The sequence below is a fragment of the Sinocyclocheilus grahami genome, unplaced genomic scaffold (assembly GCF_001515645.1).
Source record: "Sinocyclocheilus grahami isolate Dianchi unplaced genomic scaffold, SAMN03320097.WGS_v1.1 scaffold251.1, whole genome shotgun sequence".
Classification (NCBI taxonomy): domain Eukaryota; kingdom Metazoa; phylum Chordata; class Actinopteri; order Cypriniformes; family Cyprinidae; genus Sinocyclocheilus; species Sinocyclocheilus grahami.
This window is the reverse complement of record NW_015505430.1, coordinates 887272-907393: the sequence shown is the minus strand read 5'-3', so window position 1 is coordinate 907393 and position 20122 is coordinate 887272. Positions and strand designations below refer to the sequence as shown.

At 37.5% G+C, this 20122-nt stretch overlaps 1 protein-coding gene across 2 annotated transcripts in view; it reads left to right on the top strand.

Moving 5' to 3' along the window:
- The first annotated feature begins 232 nt into the window (after positions 1–232).
- The window catches only part of ttyh1 (tweety family member 1), a 29218-nt gene continuing 9328 nt past the window's right edge, over positions 233–20122 (top strand). For both annotated transcript variants that reach the window (XM_016289744.1, XM_016289745.1), the window contains exons 1-8: positions 233–812; positions 8280–8449; positions 12175–12404; positions 14503–14614; positions 15128–15468; positions 16349–16444; positions 16705–16777; positions 18335–18410. In XM_016289744.1, coding sequence (XP_016145230.1) covers positions 8315–8449; positions 12175–12404; positions 14503–14614; positions 15128–15468; positions 16349–16444; positions 16705–16777; positions 18335–18410 — 1063 coding nt within the window. In that variant the 5' untranslated portion in view covers positions 233–812; positions 8280–8314. The remainder of the gene's footprint in view (positions 813–8279; positions 8450–12174; positions 12405–14502; positions 14615–15127; positions 15469–16348; positions 16445–16704; positions 16778–18334; positions 18411–20122) is intronic.

Sequence of the window (20122 nt, the reverse complement as noted above, 5' to 3'; positions counted from 1 at the left end):
TTGTCATGCACTCTGTCTAAATACACGTGTAAATCCCCCCATCCCTTTTTGTCTCTTGCACACAAACACCCACAGTGAGAGAGAGAGAGAGAGAGAGAGAGAAGTTCAGTCCTGATCATTGGGACCCTCAGGACCACACCAATTGAAATCTGCCATTCACTTGCTTAAATTAGACTGTAATGTGTTTAAAAAATTGGAAAATAAAAATAAATATGCCTATTTTTTTTATCCCCACAATAAATAGCTTTTTTATTAGCCACAGTTAGTATTTTAAACAAACACACTGCACTGGAAGGATTTCATGTGCCCTGGATGTTATGGATGTGCTATTTCTGCAGACTGAACATTTATTTTGTGTGGAAACGACATCGGCGACATAGTGGTGGGTTTTTCACACGAATTCTGACTGAGAACCGTTCATTTCGGAAGTTTTTCGTTTCTATGACTCTGACGTGCTTTCGCGCGACTGTGGACGATGGTTCAAGTTCTCCGCGGATTTTAAATCAAGAGTGAAACTGACTGATAGGCGTCGGGATTTGAAGGAGTCGTTCCTCTCTTGAAACATCCCTCAGGGATTCTCGCCTCTCTCTGAAGACCTGTTTCCCAATCATCCATCAAGGAGCACAGAGACCGGGCGCATACTGGAACTGAAAATACTGTAGTTTTCTCTTGAAGCCCAATACAGCAGCTCGCACCACAGGATGCAAACCGTTTTAACGGTCAACGGTCTCAGTAAGCGCATCTAATCGCAAACCAGTTCACACGAGCGTGAGAGACGTGGAAGCACCCACATTAGGCTGCTGCAAATTAAGGTGGGCAACCGTTTTTAAATGTGCCATATAACATTGTATAGCCTACTGTGCGACTCATTTGCCGTGTCAATTGGTCTGTGTGCTAAACGTTTGACAGTTCATTATACGAGACCATTCAAACAAAAGATCCTCGTAGTGTACCCAAACGCCAAGACAAAGCGCTGTGAGTATGGCTGGATATGATTGCATAAACAAGTATGTAAGTCAGCCAAGAGAATGAGATCGATTGGTCTCGCGCCGGGACAACTCCCACAAGTGCAATCAATTCTGTCGTTTCTAGTCATTCTGAGGGTTTCATCGATATCTATTAGATTAGCATCAGTCATGTTGTGTGGATGATTGTATATTTATAAATACCTTCATAATGAGCTCGTTTAGTCATTGACACTAAACACAACTACATACAAATACAAATAATGCCCCCCTAGTGACCTTTATGAACTTATCTTGGACCCTCTATCTGCTCTGAACAACAGCAGCACTGAAGATTGCCCTCACTCAAGTATTTATGGCTCTGTCAATGGTGTGATTTTGATACTGACATTTTGGTGTGTATCTACATATTTTATGTAATTCTGTAATTCTCAGATATGTACTAAACACAAGAACAAGTTTTAGTCAGTTGCTTGAGAGTAGTCAGTTTATTTCAACAGAGCATTATAATTTATAGTAGCCTTTTTAATTGTTAATGCTGTGTGACTAACTAGGTCATACCCCCTCAACATTGATCTTTTATTGGACAATGGTATTTCAGGCTTTTAAAAGGAATTTCAGGCTTTGAATATTCATGGAGGTTATTATAATTATAATTAGAGAATTTTTGTTTTTATTTATTGCAGTAATTTACAGTTTATTTTTTTATTTTTTTAGCACAGTTCAGTCCTAGTGTGTATGGAAGGATATTCTGGACTATTTTCAAAAGGAATTGCAAATTGTATTTTCAATTGTGTTTTCCATATGTGGGCGCATAAATTGTGACAATCCAAACGCAATTGCAAATCTTGCATTACCGTTTGCATCAGGGCCAGCCCACGCCTTTATGGGGCCCTAAGCAGAATTTTACATGGGGGCCCCTCAGTGCTGCCAATACGGCTGATTATTGTCAATGCTTGATTATTCGCACACTATAAATCTAACACACCCATTATCAATTGTATTTGTTGTAAGCTGTGTTGCTTACTGTCTGCCTGGCATGTTTTTACCCTTCTACGATTTTTAATTGTAACAGTAGCAAACCCACAAGAGTGGTCAGGTGTTAATTTGCACTTTAACATTCAAAGTCTTACAGTACTAAGTGGCATACTTAATGTGGTGTACTGAAAAGTAGCTAAATAAACCAGCAGGCAATGTATTTGCGGAACAAAGTGTTATTTTAACAACATACATTATTAAACACACATAAACAACTTATAATCTATAACTAGCTAATTGAGGCATAATGATTTTGGAATATAGCAAAGACCCCAAGGTAAATAATGTTAAGCTGTTATCAGCACCAAGTTTGTGAAACCGAAGCTTATTTTTATTACAGAAATATATAGCCAGGAAAGTTATTTTTACACAGAAGACAAAAACTTTAATAGGCAGGCTAATAAGACTAGAAGGAGAGGTGGGTTGCACTGTCTCTTTGCTAACGTGCATGAAACAGCAAGAGATCTTGAGACAGGTGATCTTGAGCCTTTACCAATTACCTCCATTGTTCAAAGCATTCGGCACAATCATCTGTGAGTGACGTCACCTCCCAATATAAACACGCCCATTAGTATAGTCCCACCCCTGACACTGATTGACAGTTTTCCGTGTAAGGCATCGGAAATTCAAATGCTAAAGGAATTGCGTTTCCATTTGAGTTTTGGCAGGTAACATGCACGACACAGAGAGAGTAAAAAAGCAGACGTGGTAATTAATATTGGTATTTAAAAATAACAGGCTAATAACTCATAAGACGTGTGAAATAGAGTTGCAAATGGACTTTGCATTTCCATTTGAAATTTGGCAGTCACTGTGCGTTCACGAAATTTGCAATTGCATTTGGATTATGTCACAATTTATGTAATTGTGAATTACAATTTGCTATTCCTTTTGAAAATAGTCCGGAATATCCTTCCATACTGACCAATGTTCAATTCATTCTCCTTATTATATCAATCTGGTGAATTAACAGCACTGACTATAATATGCAGGAAAGTTAATATATTCTGAATTTGGAAACCCTACTTCAGATGTTATTAAATTTTTTTTGTAAAAAAAAAAAAAAAAAGATTACAAGGAAATGGCACCATTTTAGAATAAACATAATAATATATCATTATCATACTCATGTCACTATGTGAAAATTTCATTTTTTATAGTTTATTGCTCATGAAATGAGCTAAGCCACAAATGAATGTTTTCTCATAGTATCATAATGTGGCAATTCCATAAAATCTAATGAGTTTTCAGTGATCTTAAAATGGCTTATTTTGGATGACATCCCTCTTGATTAGTCATCCTGGAAACCATTTTTGTTTTTATTTTGCATACTTCTGTTGCGGATAATTATAGTGAAGCTAAGGAATTGGATAGATGATGCTAAGCATTATTCAGTCCAGAACAGAAAAGAAAGAAAAATAAGAAAATGTTTTGTCTCTCTATTGTTCTGCACAACATTTTTCTTCCTTGCTTCATTTCCAAACTCGCATTATTGCCTTTCCGTTATGCAATGCGAACCATCCTTATAGCAAGCTGACAGAATGCATCATGTTCAGATGTTCTGTAGCATTCCAGTCTGAGTCACGGTCTGCATGTTTAACTGTTCCATAACATTGTTTTACATTAATTTGGCTTTTATTCCCATTTGCATTTGAAAAGAGGACACGATAATACTGCACCAGCTATACCACAATTCATCCAGATTATTGTCCAGACCCACTGCGTGCTGGTTATGTTCTCTGACAGTAAATGAATAGCCTTCAGACATCATTATGAACAAAACACATCAGACACTATTGTAAGGGTTATTTGTGATGGAGCCTGCAGTTTCTTATTAATTTAGTGATGCGAGGTGTGAACTGTTTTGGTAGGATTAAGTGGTCAGATGACATATCCAGATCTTAGAAATTAAACTTGAGCCAGTGCCAATGCAAGACAGGGAGTGGTTTTTGGTAGACCTGATTTGAAACGAGTTATTTTTACACATTTTGTCTGTTTTATGTAAAAAGAGGTGCAGAAATTACACAAAGAATGTAACTGTATCAGTTATCTGTTATCAGTTAATTATATTCTCAAATGAAGAAATAAATTAAGTCAGATCTTTTTTGACTATAGCTTACAGTCAGTTCAATCAATTACAATGTATAGGCCGCTCTTTATGTCATAGTGATGTCAAAAAGCATATATAGAGTGGGGCAAATAAGTATTTGATACACTGCCGATTTTTCAAGTTTTCCCACTTACAAAGAATGGAGAGATCTGTAATTTTCATCGTAGGTACACCTCAACTGTGAGAGACAGAATCAAAAAAAAAAAATCCAGAAAATCACATTGTATGATTTTTAAATAATTAATTTCCATTTTATTGCATGACATAAGTATTTGATCACCTACCAACCAGCAAGAATTCTGGCTCTCACAGACCTGTTAGTTTGTCTTTAAGAAGCCCTCCTCTCCTCCACTCATTACCTGTATTAATTTGACCTGTTTGAACTCGTTACCTGTATAAAAGACACCTGTCCACACACTCAATCAATCAGACTCCAACCTCTCCACTATGGGCAAGACCAAAGAGCTGTCTAAGGACACCAGGGACAAAATTGTAGACCTGCACAAGGCTGGGATGGGCTACAGGAAAATAGGCAAACAGCTTGGTGAGAAGGCAACAATTGTTGGCGCAATTATTAGAAAATGGAAGAAATTCAAGATGACTGTCAATCTCCCTCGGACTGGGGCTCCATGCAAGATCTCACCTCGTGGAGTATCAATGATCCTGGGAAAGGTGAGGGATCAGCCTAGAACTACACGGGAGGACCTGGTCAATGACCTGAAGAGAGCTGGGACCACAGTCTCAACGGTTACCATTAGTAACACACTACACCGTCATGGATTAAAATCCTGCAGCGTGGGCAAGGTCCCCCTGCTCAAGCCAGCACATGTCCAGGCCCGTCTGAAGTTTGCCAAAGACCATCTGGATGATCCAGAGGAGGCATGGGAGAAGGTCATGTGGTCAGAGGAGACCAAAATAGAAGTTTTTGGTATAAACTCCACTCGACGTGTTTGGAGGAAGAAGAAGAATGAGTATAATCCCAAGAACACCATCCCAACCGTCAAACATGTGGGTGGAAACATCATGCTTTGGGGGTGCTTTTCTGCATAGGGGACAGGACGACTGCACCGTATTGATGGGAGGATGGATGGGGCCATGTATCGCGAGATTTTGGGTAACAACCTCCTTCCCTCAGTAAGAGCATTGAAGATGGGTCGTGGCTGGGTCTTTCAGCATGACAATGACCCCAAACACACAGCCAGGGCAACTAAGGAGCGGCTCCGTAAGAAGCATTTCAAGGTCCTGGAGTGGCCTAGCCAGTCTCCAGACCTGAACCCAATAGAAAATCTATGGAGGGAGCTGAAACTCCGTGTTGCCCAGCGACAGCCCCAAAACCTGAAAGATCTGGAGAACACCTGTATGGAGGAGTGGGCCAAAATCCCTGCTGCCGTGTGTGCAAACCTGGTCAAGAACTACAGGAAACATCTGACCTCTGTAATTGTAAACAAAGGTTTCTGTACCAAATATTAAGTTCTATTTTTCTATTGTATCAAATAATTATTTCATGCAATAAAATGGAAATTAATTATTTAAAAATCATACAATGTGTTTTCTGGATTTTTTTTTTTAGATTCTGTTTCTCACAGTTGAGGTGTACCTAAGATGAAAATTACAGATCTCTCCATTCTTTGAAAGTGGGAAAACTTGAAAAATCGGCAGTGTATCAAATACTTATTTGCCCCACTGTAAGCATTAATAAGTTGATGAGTTATTACTGAAATTTGTATATAAAGAATATAAATGAGATGTGTTCATGATGTAGGATCATGAGCTCATAGTTAAAATAAAATGTAAAGCCTGATGATGTCATAATGTGTCCCATCCTGAGGACATGATGATTTCAGAATATATATCCCCAGATGAGGTCATAATTATTTAGTGAAGTATGTGTCATTAAACAATCATGATATTAGAAGGTGCAGCCCTTTTTTTGGAGTGCATAGTCTCCCAAAACCCCATAATGATTTTTTTAAATGTATCGAGTTCTCATGAGATCTAATGGTTGCTCACTGTGTGGCTATCTTAGAAACCTCTTCTCTTAACACTGATGATCTAATCCCTTAATCCATGTTGTGTTCCCAGTGGACCTCAGTCCTGGTAATGAAAATGTTTGTGTGTGTCTCTACTTAACCTACTTTAAACCCGTTCCTTGTCTGTCCTGTTATTTCTGCATTTTTCTACATTCTCCTCCTCCTTGCTCTTGTTTGTTTTTGGTGGGGTGAAATAATTTTTTCCTCCTTTTTCCACATCAAAAGATTTGATTTCATTTAAAAAAATCTACATATAATATAATATAAATCAGTTTCACACAATAAATATTTAAATATATATAAATGAAGGGCTGTCATTTTAACGCACTATTTTAATTATTTAGTATGGAAAAAATAATGTGTAAAATTATTAACGCACTCGCCCACCCCGCCCCCTACATACATCATCTTACATTTCATAAGGTGTGTTCGACCTGTAGTAGCGGATGTGTAAGTGTATGACATCAAAGTACCGCGAGAATGATTCGAAAGCATACAATAGGCTTGTTTGAGAAGAGCAAAATCTGCGCAGAACTGATCACCGGTGATCAACGCAAGATGCATGCCTGTGCTGGTCAAATGTCCACCCCCTGCCAAATTATTACCCCCCTCATTGAAGTCGCTACCTGATTGCCTAATCCTAACCACACCCCTAATCCTAACCCCTCCCCACACAACTACTCCTAAACCTACCAAGACTAGACGGGTAATATTCTGGCGGAAGTCAAAATTGGGCACAACACTGGTTAGAAATGTGTCCGAGGGCGGTCCACCTTGCTCTATTGTCATGCCGACGTGTGTCAAAAAACTCTCGCAACAGCGAGGCAGCCGTGTAGTCGAGCGCAGTGGCTTTCCCCAAACTGCGCTGACCAAAAGCATGATGGATGGGAAACAACTTGCTGCTGACTTGCTTAAAGGGATAGTTCACCCAGAATCCCCCCAAAATTTGTCATTAATTACTCACCCTCATGTCGTTCCAAACCCTTAAGACCTCCGTTCATCTTCAGAACACAAATTAAGATATTTTTGAAGGAATCTGAGAGCTGTCCCATAGACAGCAAGGGTCCTTACACGATCAAGAAAAGAAAAAAAAATAACGAGGAGGAGCGCAGGAGATGAATTGTTGAATAAAGTCATTATTTTTTTTCTTTTGCGCACAAAAAGTATTCTCGTAGCTTTGTAATATTACGGTTGAACCCCTGATGTCACATGTATTATTTTACCGATCTCCTTGCTACGTTTCTAGATCTTGATTGTGTAAGGACCCTTGCTGTCGCTGACCAAAAGCATGATGGATGGGAAACAACTTGCTGCTGACTTGCTTAAAGGGATAGTTCACCCAGAATCCCCCCAAAATTTGTCATTAATTACTCACCCTCATGTCGTTCCAAACCCTTAAGACCTCCGTTCATCTTCAGAACACAAATTAAGATATTTTTGAAGGAATCTGAGAGCTGTCCCATAGACAGCAAGGGTCCTTACACGATCAAGAAAAGAAAAAAAAATAACGAGGAGGAGCGCAGGAGACGAATTGTTGAATAAAGTCGTTATTTTTTTTCTTTTGCGCACAAAAAGTATTCTCGTAGCTTTGTAATATTACGGTTGAACCCCTGATGTCACATGTATTATTTTACCGATCTCCTTGCTACGTTTCTAGATCTTGATTGTGTAAGGACCCTTGCTGTCTATGGGAGGGTCAGAGAGCTCTCAGATTCCATCAAAAATATCTTAATTTGGTGTTCCAAAGATGAACGAAGGTATTAAGGGTTTGGAACGGCATGAGGGTGAGTAATTAATGACAAAATTTTTGGGTGAACTATCCCTTTAATGCTTATTGGTTCAAACAACCGTGATGTTGCGTTCTTTTCTAAAATGCTTGATTTTTTTATATCTGATGTGATTGTATATTTAAATTATGAATATTCCCCAACACTATGTCAGTGCGATCTCTGTGTGAGATATGTGATTGTTGTCATATAAAAAAAAACATTCTAAAATACCTGTTTGTATTAAAGTAAAAATAGATGAATAATATGCCTTTCGAATGAAATTAAATAGCAAGAATTTTGGGTGTCTTCTTGAGTATCCAATCTTGGTGTGTTCTCTTTATAATTACATGTTTCTCAATCATTTAAGATACTTGAGAAAGACAGAGGTGGTTTACAGCAGTCATGGCAGCCATAGCAACTGTCCCCAACTACACCCCATCGCTATGGGTACGGTTATGCCATGCCATTCCTCGCCTGGACTTGACCCTGCAGACCCGAAACAGCATGTTCACTCCAGACAGCTGGGAGTACCAGCAGGTAACCCTCTCTCTCATTCTCGCTCAATTCTCTCCTGCCCTCTCCTTGTTTCTCACCCTCAGAAACAATTTTCACACCTGACAGCTGGTGGTGGGTGTGCTCATCATTTGGAGTGACGCTCTCTATTTTCTCTCCTTTGTGTGCACCCTCTCATTTTGTCTAAATTATATCTTATATATGCAGTATAGTGTATGAACAGTCAGAAATGCATTTTTTCTTGCTGTCAGAAATATCTTTTACATTGACTTGCACAATATCCTCTAATTCACAGCACACTTATTGGTGTAACACAGACTCTTGGACTAAACTGGAGTGTTATAGTCAAAACCATTAAAGGCACTTTTCTGTCTGCAGTTTAAAGATGTATTGACTCAAAATTGAGTTTGTATCTCACATTCTCTAATGTTCAGTAGCTAAAGAGCCTTTCTGATTGACTTACAGTATCAGAGACTGAAAGCACGATGGACTGATGTAAAAATGATAACTCCATTATGGCAGATACATTTACTTACATAAGTGTGTTTCCACATCTGTAAGATATTGATAAAAGATATGACTATAAATGTCCAGCACATTAGTACAGGAACTATGATGCAGTGACTGTGGCTTAAATCAGGGTACATTTCCGTTTTTGTTCAGAAAGCATTAAATATATAAAATATTAATAAATATGTAATTATATTTTATATACTATAACGTTAGTTCTGGTCATCAAATTTGTTTGTATCATGCTTGTCCGCGATTGTACGTCCCAGAAAGGCTCTTAGTCTAAGGAGGAGATATTTCAGTGTCAGGTTATGTAGGTAACATTATTATGCCAGTTAGGTGGTGACAAGTAATACCGATTAATTCAGGAACTAAACAAGTCTTGATGCAACCCTTTATGCACACCTTGGCAATAGAATTGCCATTGGCTAGTACATTTTTTAGTTTACTCGCCAGACTGATATACTATTTTTTTAATATATACATGGGTGTGAAAAAGTGTTGGCCCCCTTCCTGTTTTTAAAATTTTTTGCATATTTGTCACACTTAAAAGATTCAGATCATCAAACAAATTTTTATATTACACAAAGATAATGCAAGTAAATACAAAATGCAGTTTTTAAATGATTATTTATTTTATTAAGGGAAAAAAGCTGTCCAAACCTGCCTGGCCCTACGTGAAAAAGTAATTGCCCCCTAAATCTAATAACTGGTTGTGCCACGCTTTGCAGCAACAACTGCAATCAAGTGTTTGCGATAACTGGCAATGAGTCTTTCACATCGCTGTGGAGGAATTTTGGCCCACTCTTCTTTGCAGAATTGTTTTAATTCAGCCACATTGGAGGGTTTTCGAGCATGAATGGACTGTTTAAGCATCTCAATCGGATTTAAGTCCCGACTTTGATGAATTTTGGCCCACTCTTCTTTGCAGAATTGTTTTAATTCAGCCACATTGGAGGGTTTTCGAGCATGAATGGACTGTTTAAGCATCTTAATCGGATTTAAGTCCGGACTTTGATTTGGCCACTCAAAAACCTTAATTTAGTTTTTCTTGAGCCATTCAGAGGTGGACTTGCTGGTGTGTTTGGAATCATTGTCCTGCTATGTAACCCAAGTGCGCTTGAGCTTGAGGTCATAAACTGATGGCTGGACATTCTCCTTCAGGATTTTCTGATAGAGTGCAGAATTCATGACAGAACTGGAGAGGATCTGCAAGGAGGGATGGCAGAGGATCCCCAAATCCAGGTGTGAAAAAGCAAAGGGTCTGAATACTTAGGACCATGTGATATTTCAGTTTTTCTTTTTTAATAAATCTGCAAAAATGTCAACAATTCTGTGTTTTTCTGTCAATATGGGGTGCTGTGTGTACATTAATGTATATGTATATATATAAAAAAAAGTCTATTAAAGAGTTATAGGCCATTAAAATAAAAGTTTGTATTTGTAATGCTGTGATTCACCTCAGAGATGCTTGAAGCATTTGGAGCAAAAAAGGTACAAGACTGTGTACTTAACATCTTTAATGAAGGAATTCCGCATTACAAAGACTTAAGGCTATTGATTTAGAATATTTTATTATAAGTATGCGAGTATAGAAAAAATTTAGTTGTATGTAGAACAAATATTAGTAGTTTACAAGTGTAGGGAGACTGTCTCAATGATATCTTTTGGAGTGCTTCATGGAAGTGGCCAATCACTGCAGAGCTCCTTTAGCACTAGTTGTTTGCCACCATTTTGATTGGTGGATATTTCTCTGCAGGATCATGGTTAGTGCATTTCTTCAGCAGGAATTGCACTGTAAAACATGATTGTTTTAAATTAAGATAAAATAACTTCAGATGTCATTGATAAACAATATCTTCGCTGGTAGATCTGTCTTCTTAATTAACGTTAAAAGTCAATGCCTCTATGGAGAAAATGAATGGGATTTTTACTTCTGGAATCCGACTGTTGCACTGTATTTTGTTCAATTCCTTTTGATGATGCTTGCAGAGGAATTAAACAGCCGTTGTGTGTTTACTCTTAGAAAAAGAAATAGCTTCACCACAAATTGATAAAGTTGGAAGAGACAACGCCAGATTATGCTGGATGCCTGAATGGGTTTACAGGATAAGACACAGATGATAAGAGAAAGATGTGTTAAATAACAGACTGTGAGAAAGGAAGAGGAGAAACGAGAGAGTGAGATCCTCGTGGATATTAGTGGGAATTGGGAAGGGGAAATCAACGAAGAGGAGAGGGAGCAAGAAATGAAAAACAAGAGCAAAAAGCAGTGAATGTATTTAAGTAGGTCACAGATTATTAATAGAGATCCAGTGGCGTGGATAAAAAGAAAGAAAGGGGGAGAAAAGTGAGGGATGAGTGAGCGGAAGAGAAAGCATAGAGAAAAACCATGGGGAAAAGAGAATGAGAGAGTGATAGAGAGAGAAACTGAGGAAGATGGATTGGGATCAGATTGAAGATGTACAGTATATGAAACCTGAATGCACAATATGTGTTTGAATCCAACAGAAACCTTTAATTACACCTCCACTTTTTCTCTCTTTGAGTGGAGCATCCATGCTGTTTTAGCCAATCAGATTAAAGAGACATCCTCCATTTTATGTCACACTGCTTTCTATACAATACATGCATGTGCGTGAATGGTATGCAGCTATGCAGTATGTATATTCTGTGCTCATTTTTACAATGAAAACAATTTGTTGTAGGATATTCTTTGAAATAATTTTAACTATAAATTCCCATATGCAAATGTAATTTTCTAGGGCTGTCATTGCATTTTGCCCGTGTTGAGTAACCGGCAAAATACCGGCAATATCATATATGTCATATATTGTCATATATTACATTTCTGTTTGGGTTGCTGTTAAATTTGACAAATAATTACAAAGAAACGGCAAGTAACACACTGAATTAAACATGACATTTTGAAGTAGAAAGACTGAAATAGTGTTTTCTTGTAAAACTCTTTGTATTATTGACAGCTTTGAAAAATCTTTTTTTTACCGTGTACCTAAAATTAAAAAAGTCATTCATTTTTAATGAGTTTAATGATGATCAGATTCAATACTTGATTTCAAATCAATTGCTCATTTTTTTAGACCAATGACATCATCTAAAAACTGATGTTATGTGCTCGGCCGACTAATATTCAGTAAAATTTCTATGTAATAATAATGAAGTCTTGAGTGCTTGGATGTCTTTTCTTCTTACTCATTTTCCATCTTCTCTTTCCACAGACTCTCCTGGTCCTCTCCAGCTTCTCCGCCATTGCTCTCGTCCTCTCATTACTTGTCGTTCTCTTCTTTCTCATCCACTACTGCTGCTGCCGTCGTGGTGAGGGGGGCCGGGATGCAGAGGAAGAAGAGGAAGATGATGATGCCAGCGGTGGCCATGGATACAGCGGCAGAAAGGGGCGGGGCATCTGCTGTGTCACATGGGTATCGGTTGCAGCCGTCACCTTGTGTTGGTAATGCCGCTTAATGACAGTAATTTTCAGATTACTATCTGTTGAGCAGATGTTCTTAATTCAAAATACAAAAACACACCTTTTATGATTTTGCATTTGTAAAGCTTTTATGTTTCGCCCTTCTGGCACTATAATCATACAATGCAAAAATTATATTTATATTTTTTGAGTAAAGGTGTGGTCACTGTAGACTATAATATTTATATAGTAATACAGTAGATTATAATATTTCTACTGAGAAAACAGTTTTATTCTGTTGATACCTTTGAAAAAGTTTTGAATCAAGTTAATTTAAAATGTTTTGAAAATTTTTATGAAAAACAGGTCTTATGTATCGTATTACAAATGTTTTTAATATTTATTCAAAAATAAAAAAAATTATAATAATTTGCCAAAGTTTAGTGTGACTACATATTCAAAGCGATCAACAATAGCTGACCGTTTTAGAACAATAGAGTCCTTTTAGAAAATCCACTGAAAGTCATTTTGCTTAATAGAAAATAATTCTCCATAATTTTTGTGTGTATTGTTATAGTTTTATGTGCAACCACTGAACTTTGATGACGTCATCTGTGTCTTGTTTATGACTTTTTCAGTGATCAAGCAATTTGCATCATTTAGAGAAATGACATTTATGACCTGAGATCATCCATTTAGTTCCTGTAAGAAAGTACTATTGAGAGAAAAAGAAAAATGTTCCCAACTGTGTTTAACTCGCACCATGTTGTGCTTTCACACATATGAGTGCAGAATCAGAAAACTGTTCAGGGTTTCTCTTATTAGCAGTAACCTTAAACCCATATCTGTCTAAGCTAAACAGTAGCTTTTTCCCACTTCTAGACTAGCATTATAAAGATATCACGCTTTGTTCTAAATAAAGCTCTGTTTCATTTGCACATTTGCAAGGATGGTTTCCTTCAATTATGTTCTCTCAGTGCACATATATTGCAGAACACCAACCCATTTAATATATTCAGGGCTATGAATATGAAAGCCAATGCTTTTTCATGCCTCATTGATCTGAACCATCAGCACGATGTATTAATGTTCTTGATGTCACACATAAATTGTTTGTGTAAATTAGCATTGTTTTATGAGAACTGGTTTGGTTTGCTCGGTGCGTGATGCAACCATTCTAATGCAGCACGTGTTCCGCCTGCAGGCCCGCCCCCATGACATCACCCCCTTCCCATCCACGTTGACCTCTTTTTCTGAAGGATTCAAAAGATAGACGCTGATTTGCAGATGACTGCATATAGGCATGTGCACACCTTTGCTGCTTGCGACTATAATTTCTGTGTGAAACACATAAACACACATTTCTGCTTTCTTTGGCCTAATCTGGGTCAAACAGTTAGTGAGAGATTGAGATTTGCTATATTTGGCAGGTTGGAAAGGATTGGACAAGCATTAATCTGAATATTTGAATGTGAAATAGATATGTAAATGAGTGGATTTTCAGTGTTGATGATTTGGATTCCAAGATTTCTTTTTAAAGAAATGTATACTTTTATTCAGTAAGGACTCATTAAATTGATCAAATGTGACAGTAAAGAGATTTAAATATTGTTACAAAAGATTTAGTAAATGCTGCTCTTTTGAATTTTTTCTTTAACAAAGAATTCTGAAAAAAATGTTTCCCTAAACTTTTTTCAACATTGTTTAGAATAAGAAATTATTCTTGAGCTGCAAATCAGAATATTAGAATGATTTCTGAAGGATCATGTGACACTGAAGACTGGAGTAACGATGCTGAAAATACAGATTTGCATCACATGAATAAATTATATTTTAAAATATATTAAAATAGAAAACAGTTTTTTAAAAATTTAATATTATTTCTCTACTGTTTTTACTATATTTTTGATCAAATAAATGCAGCCATGTTGAGCATAAGAGACTTCTTTCAAAATAATTAAAAAGTACCGATCCCCAAACTTTAATGAATAAATGTAAATGTACATTAACTAGCTTAAATATGTCTCATTTTGTTTTCCTCTCTCCCTTTTTCATTCCCTGTTTATGTTCTCTCTCCTCCCTCTCACTTTTTCTTTGTCATCTCTCCTCGTTTCCTTGTTCATATTTCTGCTTTTTGTAGTGTTGCCATAGGCATCGGTTTCTACGGCAACAGTGAGGCGAACGATGGGATGTATCAGTTGACCTCATCCTTGCTCACTGCCAATTACACACTGGCTTCCATCGATCTTCTGGTGAGAACTGAAATGCACACACACACACACACACACACACACACACTCATACATTCACAAAAGCTTATTCCATCAATCTCCTTAAGCACCAGAGGACAAAAAGAAATACAGGATGTGCAGAAAACACACTAAATGGTTTCATTACACTGTGATTGCCAGTAAGCGATCGGGGAATTCAGATATGTGTGTTTGAGCGTGAGAGAGTGTTTGAAAGTGAGATAAAATCCTCTCTGGTTATTGATTTAGCTGGTTGCTCATATGGTCAATCAATGAATGCATGTCGATCTGATTAATGACCTACTTCTACTGTACTCTTAAGACCCTCTCCCTTCATTCCAACTTTTTCCATTCAATTACATTGTCCTTTTTATCTCCCACATATCTTTTCCACTACTCTTTTCTTTTGTTTTCCAAGCTAGACTGTTCATATGTCAGATCTGGATACAAATGCATTGGGTTCATGCCATTCAAAGCGAAGTATTCCAGCATAATCATCTCCTCTCGCAAACCCAGGTTTCAGACACCATGGCCGGGCTGCAGCAGTCTGTCTCAGGGCCCTTGACCTCCATGGAGGAAGTGTTTGGCGGACATAAGCCAGCACTCGTGCCCACACGCTCCTGCAGGCGTCTGTCAGAGCGGGTCGTGTCTCTCCTCTCCAATCTGACACTGGGAAGAGGTCTGATCCCCATTGCGGATGGATTTTACAGGGCGAATGGAAGTGAAAGCATAGTGGGAGCGCTCACCCCAGCACCTCCTTCTGTAGCCCCCACTCTCAGTCCATCCGCCAACAGCATTCCTGCACCCTTCTCCCCTGGCTGGGCTGCAAACACACTCATGGTGAATGAAGACTACAGGTGAGGAGACATCAAAGACATGAGTACTAAAACAGTTACGGAAACAAAATATCCAGATTTGTGTGTTCAGTGTTTAGAAATGTTGATATTTAGTTGATAAAATATATTGAAACACAATATACTTAAAGGGCCGTACTCTATACCTTTGAAGTACTTTTTTATTCAAGATTTTTGAAGCTTAGTTTTTATGTTAGAATATGTTTCTACAAGGTACAGAAAGAAAATCCTATTTGATATGATCATTTGATTTCTATTTATTTTATAAATACGCAACGTTAAAACATTTGTAGTTGTTCAGATTTTTAAAATGTTTTTAAAGAAGTCACTTATGCTCGCCAAAGCTGCATTTATGTGATCAAAAATACAGTAAAAACTGTATTATAAACTTTTTTTTATATATATATTATTACTATTTAAAAAGTTTAAAAATTTTTTGTGTATTTTAAAATGTAATTTATTCCTATAATGGCAAAGCTGAATTTTCAGTTTACCTTTAGGGGTACAACAGCTGGTCACTGGGGCAGTACCTTTAAAGGGACACCTTTGTTCTTTCTTTACCCCTAAAGGTTGCATATTAGTACCTTGGAGTACTAATATGCACCCTTAAGGTAGTAATATGTACTCTTATGGTACTATTATGAACCCTTAGGGGTAAAGGGTATACTGCCACAATGACAAGCTGTTGTACCCTTAATGGTACAATTTTTGAAAACATTTTTCTGAGAGTGAAAAAAAAAAACTCAATGTGGCAACACATTCCTAGCCTCATGCAAATTTAAATATGGATAAATGATAAATGAGAAGGACTTTTTTCTCAATTTATCTTCCTGTTTTGAGATTTCTCCATATTGAAGATTTCTTGTCTGTGTCTGTTGTTTAGGTGGCTGACGTATGTGCTGCTGCTTTTACTGGATCTGGTAGTGTGTTTTTTTATTCTTCTGGGTTTAGCCAAACAAGCCCGCTGGCTACTTATTCTGTGAGTAACAATCATTGCTGACCTGCTTTATGTATGTAGGTGTTTAGTAGTTTTGACATGCACACAGCATTCTTGCATAATGTAAAACTAACATAAACGTTCATAGTTGTGTGATTATTATGTATATCATGTATCTGAAATCCCCAAGATAGAAAATGCTTGCAGAAAACGGGTTTTATTTTTGCTTACTGACACCCACTCTGGCACAGAGAGGCAGATGGTGAAACTGTGTATGTGTATGTGTGTGCACTCATTTGTAGGATGACAGTGCTGGCCTGGTTGGCTCTGTTTCTGAGTTGGGGCTCTCTCGGCCTGGAGACTGCCACAGTGGTGGTGAGTATTCAGGCAACGTCTAGCCTGACAGAAAAACAATAGCTCTCCGCAAGCGGACATCCAGCACAGAACACGCCATCTGTGTTTGAATGAGTGAGTGTGTGTGTGTGTGTGTGTGTGTGTGTGTGTGAGAGAGAGAGTGTCAGTGCGCTTTGCAGAGACATTTGTGTTTATTGAAAAATCCAGCCAAAACTTTGTGAATGTGACTTTTTAAGTTTTAAAAGGACACACCAGCCAAGATGCAGTCACTTATTGTGTGCTTATGAAAGAGGGAGAGAGGAATAGAGTGTGTTTGTGCGCATAATGAAAAAGGTTTTTCATCCTGGGAACTCGGCAGTCATGGCACAATCCCAAAAAAGCAGGAAAATGGGGCAGAGATTAAAGATTCAATGTGTGTGTGTATCTGAGTGCGTGTGTGTTTCTTTGTAAAAAAGATTAAAAAAATGGATGATGCGTTGAATATGAGCATAAAAGGTCTTAAAAGCAACAAGAAAAAAAGAAGAGTGAGAGAGTGATGCTGAGTGTTTCAGAGAGAAATACAGAAATAATGGACTTCAACAGGAAAGAATATATATATATATATAGTGTAAAATTACAAATGTAAGTACACTACTGTTTAAACGTTCGGAGACCCTACAATTTTTTAAAAGAAATGTATTATTTTATTCAGCAGAGATGCATTAAAATGATCAAAAGTGCCAGTAAAGACAATTATATTCCTATTTACACAAAAAGTATTAAGACTTGATTATAAGAAATGTTTCTTGAGCACCAAATTAGCATATTAGATTGATTTCTGAAGAATTAAAATTATTTCTGAAGACTGGAGTAATGGCTGCTGAAAATTCATCTATTAAAATAGAAAAGAGTTCATTTAAATTGTAATAATATTTCATAATATTGCTGTATTTTTTAATCAAATAAATGCAGCCTTGGTGTCCAAGACCAAGTCCAAACTTTTGAATATTAGTGTATATATGAAGGATAAATGTGATGTGTCACCAATGTCAACCTAACCCAAAATATTAATGGCAATGCCGATGATGTGAAAAAGAAAAAAGAAAGAAAGTGACAGGAAGAGATGGCAGTTGCTGGCCTTCAAAACAAGAGTTTCATTGTCCAAATCCAGCCAGCAGGAACAATTGCCTAGTGCTCCCTCTTCATAATACACACACACACACACACACATACTCCACGTTTTCTGTCCTCTTTTGTCGCTCTCTCTCTTTCTCCTGACCCTCTTTAGTCCTCTTGTGAAGCTCTCTGTAATACTGAGTCCTATTGACTTTGATTAATCACCCACATTCCTTAAGGAAAAGTAAGTGTGTGTTAAAGAGTCAGGTGGAAAACTGGTTGAGGGATGAGATAGAAAAAAATGAGATTATAGGGGCAGCTTGCATGCGTGTCAGTGAATACTGTAGATCAATAGCAGTCAGACCTGTGGGACGGAGAGACTGAGGGAAGTATGTCACTTGGTCACTGTGCCACACTGTTAACATCTCTCTTCTATATTTGCTTTTGCTCAATTCCCTTTCTTGCTCTCTTTTTCTCTCTCAGGCCCTGAGTGATTTTTGCTTTGACCCGAACACTTTTGTGCTTAACTCCACTCACTTCAACTCTAGGACAAGCACAGGTGCTGTAAAGCTTTTTCATATGCAATTTCTCTGTTTCAAAACCTATTGAGCTGCCTACATAGGCAGAATTGTAGGGCATCAGTTACACTCCCAATGTGAAGGCTGTACAAAAAGGCAGGTTAATCAGCTCACATTAGCAAAATTTAGTGTAAAATAGTGTAGCGATACACAAAGCACTGCTTACACAGAAGTCAGTTTCAAACCAAGCAACTTTCTGTTAATCAATGCAGTGAATCCACTGTGAAGTCTGTGGAGAAATCATTTACCCTCACACAAAATTCCCGATTGCTATTAAAATGACTGGATTTCGCTAAAATTAGCCAAACAACGGTAAATGTGACTGCACCTTATCCTGCCTTCTAAGATACCTAGATACCTTTGAGACAAATTCTATTGCAGCATCACAGCAGTCTTTGTGGGGAAGGCATTCCCAGAATGCATTGCGTCAAGCTCCATTAAAGAAAAATTCCAAGATGGCGGGCGAGGTGAAATGTTGATTATTAATATTTAATTTAAAAGCTGTCAATAAAATGGGTTAATTTACCTAACATTTTTGTGTGCTGTGGTTATGCTTATTATAGCAATGTTAGCTTAGCAACAAGCTCATCCTAAAGTCTATTGAAATCATTGCCAATTTGAGTCTCCCATGGGGAGCATAATTTGTTTCTTAGATGTATGTATTGAATGATATCTTTATTTCAGACTCAAAAAGGTCCATATAAAATAAAAAAGCATACAAAAACAACATACAACATGGATAACAACAACAACAAATAACAAGAAAATAATTTACATCTAATGTCCATATAAGCACTTTCGGTTACACTACTTGAAGGGGTGTGCATAAGACTGACATGACACATTCATAATCATGACATGACACATGTCGTGAATATGAAGGGGTTTTTATGCATGTTTATGACAACTGTCATAAAGTGTCATTCGCTCAGTTATGTAATTTTTAATGTAAAGATGACATTGTTTGAGATGTCTTTGTTATGGGCTATGGGTAGGGGTAGGGGTAGGTTAGGGTTAGGTCAAATAATGTCATATTTGCATTAAAAATGACATAATTGAGTGAATGACACTTAATGACAGTTGTCATAAACATGCATAAAACCTCCTTCATATTCATGACATGTGTCATGTCATGATTATGTAGGTGTCATGTCAGTCTTATGCACACCCCTTCAAGTAAAGTGTTACCGCACTTTCTCTAGTGCCTCCAAAGTGCAGAGGTGTACCTAACAGTACTTTTCTCCAAGATCACAATAATTTCAGGCCTCAAGTCGCTTTATAAATTTATACACAAAGTTTCTGATAACAGCACATAACATAGGCACCTGATTCTGAACAAAAAGCTGACTGGCACTTGTACACCGAGGGACTTTTAATAAAAGTCGCAGTGCATCATTATATGCAACCTGCAACTTGTTAAATTTAGCTTTACTGTAACTGCACCACAAGTGGGCAGTATACAGTGGAGTGCAATAGGCTTTAAACAAAGCTATTTTGACATCATCACTACACATGCTAAATTTACGAACAAGCATGTTAGCTTGTGCATACAATTTACAAGTCTCTGAATGTCATCATCGTCACAAAGGTCACTTCTAATGATGTGACCAAGATATCTGACCTTATTCACCACAGATAACTCCTGTCCAGCCAAATAAAAAGAGGGGAACACGGCCTTACGGTCCTCCTTTGT